The 6,800-nt window shown below is 45.9% G+C and overlaps 1 protein-coding gene across 1 annotated transcript in view; it reads left to right on the top strand.

Moving 5' to 3' along the window:
• Positions 1-259: 259 nt before the first annotated feature.
• MAN1A1 (mannosidase alpha class 1A member 1) overlaps positions 260-6,800 on the top strand; it is a 332,653-nt gene continuing 326,112 nt past the window's right edge. Inside the window, exon 1 of the mRNA XM_073627169.1 lies at positions 260-1,193. Within this exon, the coding sequence (XP_073483270.1) occupies positions 618-1,193 (576 nt within the window). The 5' untranslated portion in view covers positions 260-617. The remainder of the gene's footprint in view (positions 1,194-6,800) is intronic.

Here is a 6,800-nt window from a genome sequence, read left to right as displayed (position 1 = left end):
TCATGTCAGCTTCTCAGGGCTGCAGTTAGAGAATACTAAGAAGAAAAGAGCTGAGGCAGGCACGTTGCATGGAATCCTATGTGAGAAGAGTTCCATCACAGGAGAATGTTGTGATTTCTGCTACAATAAAGCGATCCGTCGGAGCAGCCAATCACGAAGTCATGCGCTTGTTGTCCCGCGGCCAATCGATAGCAGAGGTGGGCGGTTCCGTGGGGTAGCGGGCGGGGCCAATGGCTGCCTGTGTATTGCGCTGCCCCGGGGCTCAGTGAGTGCCGAGTAGAGGCAGGAGGAGGACGGCGTACATGTGTATAAGGAGTGCGGTCACCTGTCAAGTGTTCCCCGCCCCGGGGCTGGGGGAGTGAGCGGGACAAAGTCCCCCCCCTCCCGTTATTAGGAAGGGATTCCCACACTTCCCTCGCTCCTCCCCTTCAATAAACTCTGACAAACGGCCCGGGAAGTGAAGGCAGACTGGGGACGGAGCGCCCACCAACACGCCGTTGTGTGTGTGAGCGGAGCCGAGGCGGCCGGCAGTGCTGTGTGCCCCGTGCTGTGTGCCCCCGTGTAGTGCACAAAGTTTGTAGTGACCAGAAGGGGGAGGCAGTGCCCCTCGTGTAGTCATGCCGGTGGGCAGCCTGTTGCCGTTCAGTGTGGCCCCGCTGGGGTCGGGGAGCGGAGCGGGGGGCGGGCCCGGTGTCTCTCCCCCAGGAGGTGGGGTGTCCGGACTACACTGGCTGGGCCCCGCGGGGAGGAAGCTCTCCGGCTTCAGACTCACCGAGAAGTTCGTCTTATTGCTGGTTTTCAGCGGCTTCATCACCCTCTGCTTCGGGGCCATCTTCTTCCTGCCCGACTCGCCCAAACTGCTGAGCGGAGTGTTGTTTCAGCAGCAGCAATCCCCCCCGGCCTCTCTGCAGAGATTCCCCCTCAGTACCATGCAGGAGGAGGAGAGCGGGGGGCGCCTGGCCCGGATCAGAGAGGAACATGAGAGGGCACTACGAGAGGCTAAGGATACCCTCAACAGACCACTCGAGGACATCCAAGGGGACATCCAAAGGGACAAGGACAAGATACGGGCCCAGGGACGTCTCGCTACCGGGGGGAAACTGCCACCTAGACCCTTCAAAGAGCCCATCGGGGTACAGGGGGGAGAAGCCACTGATCCGGAGGTCAAGGAGAAGAGGGACAAGATCAAGGAGGTAAGAGGAGCATCACTCTAGGTCAGGACATATGTGACAGGTGATTTTGGGGCTGTCATTTCTAGGCGACATGGGGTGTCATCACAATGCAGGGTGTCATCAGTCTGACAGGTTACATGTGGGGTGTCATCATTACATGTGGGGTGTCATCATTACATGTGGGGTGTCATCATTACATGTGGGGTGTCATCATTACATGTGGGGGTGTCATCACACTATGGGGTGTCATCACACTATGGGGTGTCATCACACTATGGGGTGTCATCACACTATGGGGTGTCATCACACTATGGGGTGTCATCACACTATGGGGTGTCATCATTACATGTGGGGTGTCATCATTACATGTGGGGTGTCATCACACTATGGGGTGTCATCATTACATGTGGGGTGTCATCAGTCTGTGACATGTGGGGGTGTCATCAGTCTGACAGGTTACATGTGGGGTGTCATCAGTCTGACAGGTTACATGTGGGGTGTCATCACACTATGGGGTGTCATCATTACATGTGGGATGTCATCAGGAGATATGTGGGTTGTCATCAGTCTGTGACATGTGAGGGTGTCAGTCTGACAGGTTACATGTGGGGTGTCATCAGGAGATATGTGGGGTGTCATCAGTCTGTGACAGGTGACATGGGGTGTCATGTATGGTGTCATTAGGTGATTTTTTTTTGGGGGGGGGGGTTGGTGATATGAGGTGTCATCATAATGTGGGGTGACAAGTGATTTGAGTTATTAGGAGATATGTGAGATGTTGTTAATCTGTGACATGGGGTGTCGTTGTCTCTGTGTCATCAAGAACAGGTGATTTTTTTTTAGGGTGTCATCAGTATGTGACAAATGGGTTTTCATCAGGTGATGTGTAGGCTTTCATCACAATGTGGGGTGTCATCAGTCTGACGGGACATTTAGGGTTTCATCATGTGGTGTCATCAGTATGTAGCAGGTGAAATGGGCCATCAGTCTGTGATGGATGACATATGGGGGTGTCTTTAGCCTGTAACTGGTAATATGTAAGGTGAGATTAGCAAATCACAGGTAATGTGGGGTGTCATCAAGTCCTATGTGCATTGTCATCGGTATGTAGCAGGTGATATGGGGGGGAGGTATCATCCATAGGTAATGTGGGGTGTTATCAGTAAGTATGTAAGGGATGATGTGTTGAGTGTCTACAGTATGTAGTAGGTGATAGATGGGATGTCATCAGCTTGTCCCATCATCTTGAGCTCTCCCAATGTCCTCCACACTTCTCCCCTCATAGGACTGGAATACAATGTATCTCTCACACAGTCTCTTTAACCTGTACACATCAAAGTGATGTTTGGGGTGTCATCAGTCTGTAAGAAGTGAAATGTGGGGGTTTCATATCTGCTCTTCCAAACACAATGTGCTCCAGTCTTCTCCCCTCCTAGTACAAGATGAGACACACACACACACACACACACACACACACACACGCATGCACACTCTCTAACCTGTACACATTGAAGTGTTGTCAGTTTGTAACAAGCGGTATGTGGGGGCGTTCTATCTGCTCATGCTATCACATTGTGCTCCAGTCTTCTGGTACAAGGTGTCACACACAGTCCCTCTAACCTGTACACATGACACCAGCTTGTAGCATTGTAACAGAGCAGTGAGTTGTCCCTGACTGATAAGACCTCAGTAACGGTTAGCGTGGGTTGCAGTAGGATGCACACTGGCATTGAATGAGCCTGTGCTGGAATGTGTGTTCTGTGTAGGCTCTCCTGCAGAGCTTTGTCCACCCCGATGACTGGAGCAGATTCCAGGTCACTGTCCTCTCTGCACATGTCACAGGAAGCACAGCACACAGGATGTGTCAAGCTGTACACGCGGCTAGATCAGATTAGGATGTGAGCAGATGGCCAATGGCTTTTGTCTTTTTTCCATTTGGGGTGTTTAGACTGAACCCTGTGCTCTGAGCACATAATGCACTTTTGATGCCAGCACTGGAATGTGTGAATATAAGACGTGTTTGTCTCCATGTACACAGGGAGTCCTCTGGATTCCTTCTAGTGTAATGAGTGAGAAATGCGCTGCTGCATTAGCTTCCAGGGGAATACAACTAGATCAAGCTTGTGAAGAGCTTTGTCTTTTTTTTTTTTTTTTGTTTTAACTCGGTTTACGGTATACTTGTTAAGCTACTAGGAAGGAACAATTCAATCATGTCATTTTAGTATGTAGTCTGGCAATAGGCCATCTTCCTTTTATAAGCCTCCAGGGGAACTGACTTATTACTTCTCTTTATTCTGTGATTGTGAACTATTGGAATGAGAGCTCTGACAGCCTAATAGGGCCTCACTAATGCACAGCGTACCCCAAGAACAAGGAAGATCCCAATATGAAGGCTGGAAACGCTCCTCATTGTACTCAAATGTACCAGTCACAGATGTCAACTTGTCACTTCCTAGCACCACTGCTGCGTTATGCTGTCGTCATGGTGAATGTTATTTAAACATGCTGTAAATGACAGGACTTTTGAGCTGTGTTGATTAAAGATTAACATTCTTGTGTATGACCGCTCTATAATATATGTATTTGTACAGTAGGCAATAACATGAATTGGCTTCATGATTGTATAATCAGAACTTTCTGTTGCTTGGCAGCAGAGTTAGAATACATGAACAGACTGTACTTTCAGAAAACGAGTATTGGACGCTAGTTATTGGTTGTGCTCAGCAGACATCATTTGTAGCCTTCTAACAGTACATAAGCTGACTTATTTTCCTACAGAAAGACTTAAAGTGACACTAAATGATATCCTTGTCCACAAAGAATCCATACACATCCATTACCTAATGGCTCTGTAATCTATTCTCATGAAACTGTTTCTTACTGTGCTTTTCTGCCTCCTTTTTAACGTCCCCTGTGAGCTCTCCATCTTCTCATTTTCCTCTTCGCTCCATTTTTTATTTTATTTTTTAACAATCAGTTCACGTTAGTTGTGGTCATGTGCGCTGCTCTAGACACACGACAAATGCCATAGTCCATCTTCATAGCAAGCAAAAGAGGGCGGTTCTGTTTGTTCATACAGTGGGATTGTGAAGAATGAATGTAGCAGGTTATATCACAGCAGGGAAAAGACTGGGTGTCTGGGGAGGATACATTTAGTATGTAGTGTACATGCAATGCAAATGTTTGTAACCTATATGTCATTCTAAGTTTTTCAGGGTAAGGGCAGTTTAAATTAAGTGTTTTACACAGGCTGTCACATTCAGTGTTTATATCAGATTAGCCCCTTTCTTTGTCTCCTGAGCCAGGGTCCCAACTTTTAAAGCAGTACTAAAGTCAAAACTTTTTTTTTTATGGGTATAGTAAATGTATTTTTTTTCAACTTGCTGGTTGCACACAAAGATCTGATTCCCTCATCCACACATTCAAGGTGGATGGGGGGGGGGGGGGGGGGATCCTTTCTGCTGAGGTATTGTTAAAGTGGGGAGCCTTCCTCGCTGTCAGAATGCAATGATCAGGGTTGCCAACTATAGCCGGCAACACTGATTGGGAAAAATCACGACAGGCTGGTTGTAAACAAGTCAGTTGACAGATGTGCAACCAGCCTGCCCACACATGGATCGCAATTCGAGGGTACCTGCTCAACTGGACTTTTGATCCATGTATAGCCAGCTTAAGGGGCTCCTCTCAGGTTTTTTTTATTTTTTGCCTTCATTTTTTATCTAGTTGGAGAGATTTCCCATTACTTCCTGGCTCACAGGCACAAAAGTAGGCAAGTGGCAATCTCTTCAAAATGAGGACGTTTCTGGCTGTCCCAGGGTCACCAGTGTCCTCACTGGAAGGTTTCCCCTCTATTCTTGTTCTGATGACAACTCAACATTTGGATTTACTTTTTACTTTCACTTTTTTTTTTTTTTTTACTTTTAATCAATTTTTATTGAAAGTTCAAAAGATGAATACAAAATAAAGCAGGGTTTTACGATGTGGAACTACATGGCTTAGAAGTATATGTAGGTAAGGAGCATGTACACATCACAATAAGATTTACATAGGATAATAACTGGAATAGGCCGCAGGCTTAATGAGTAAGGCCTGGGGGTATTTTGAACATTGCAGACCAGAGGGGAACCAATACCTTGTAGATTGATCGAGAGGATCCCAAGGTGGTAAAGAGGATTAAATAAAGGATAGGCTGCTTCCACGCTGCCTTTAAAAAGGGAGGATAGGTGGAACCAGCCCTAAGAGTGGCTCCTAGGCATGGGTCCCTTTTTTAACCTTGTATCTCAACACGAGAGGTATTGAGGTCTATTGCCCAGAAAAGCCTACTAATTAATATATAACAACCAAAATCAAGAATTACTTTTCACTTTTTAATGATAATGGAAAACAGGACAAATGGGAATAAATAGCAAAAAAGTGTTCCAATATCTTACCACTTTATCCAAAATTTTAAAGTCTTTAGATCAGGGCTCGACTTATCCCCAGGTGCCAGGTTGCTATGGAGACTAGAAATTGTATCCTGGCCCATGGGCTTTTGTCAGCCCATTCACTTGTTGCAGGGAAGCACAGTTTGTATCGCCTGACGCCCAGGACATGAAGTTTATGGATGCCAGACAGATAGTCTTATTCTGCATTTTAGTGCATCCAGGAGCTTGTCAGGTGGAAGCATTTGGTTGCTGCTGCCACCCAATTACTACTACATATGCAGGTAAAGTGCCACTCTCCTCCCCATCTTGTTCCTGACCTGGAAGCGACATGTGTAATGTCCCTTCCGGGTTCCTGTTGACAGTTTACCCGGGCAAGAATGTAATACAGTATGATCTGCATTACATTCAGTGGAGCACAGAGAACCTGTCACTAAAAAATCATCACATAGGGGACTTTCTGTCACCTACAGTGGGGACGGAAAGTATTCAGACCCCCTTACATTTTTCACTCTTTGTTATATTGCAGCCATTTGCTAAAATCATTTAAGTTCATTTTTTTCCTCAATGTACACACAGCACCCCGTTTTGACAGAAAAACACAGAATTGTTGACATTTTTGCAGATTTATTAAAAAAGAAAAACTAAAATATCACATGGTCCTAAGTATTCAGACCCTTTGCTGTGACACTCATATATTTAACTCAGGTGCTGTCCATTTCTTCTGATCATCCTTGAGATGGTTCTACACCTTAATTTGAGTCCAGCTGTGTTTGATTATACTGATTGGACTTGATTAGGAAAGCCACACACCTGTCTATATAAGACCTTACAACTCACAGTGCATGTCAGAGCAAATGAGAATCATGAGGTCAAAGGAGCTGCCTGAAGAGCTCAGAGACAGAATTGTGGCAAGGCACAGATCTGGTCAAGGCTACAAAAAAATTTCTGCTGCACTTAAGGTTCCTAAGAGCACAGTGGCCTCCATAATCCTTAAATGGAAGACGTTTGGGACGACCAGAACCCTTCCTAGAGCTGGATATATTTATATTTTCAGAGATCCTAGAGGATAAAATGGCGGTCGCTGCAATATTTTATGTCGCACTGTATTTGCGCAGCAGACTTTCAAGAGCAATTTTTTTGGGAAACTATACACTTCATTGATATAAAAAAATAAAATAAACCGTAAACTTAGCCCAATTTTTTG

Source organism: Aquarana catesbeiana, linkage group LG04, assembly GCF_042186555.1.
Source record: "Aquarana catesbeiana isolate 2022-GZ linkage group LG04, ASM4218655v1, whole genome shotgun sequence".
NCBI lineage: Eukaryota > Metazoa > Chordata > Amphibia > Anura > Ranidae > Aquarana > Aquarana catesbeiana.
Note: the sequence above shows the minus strand (reverse complement) of the source record. Positions and strands in the feature narration are given on the sequence as shown.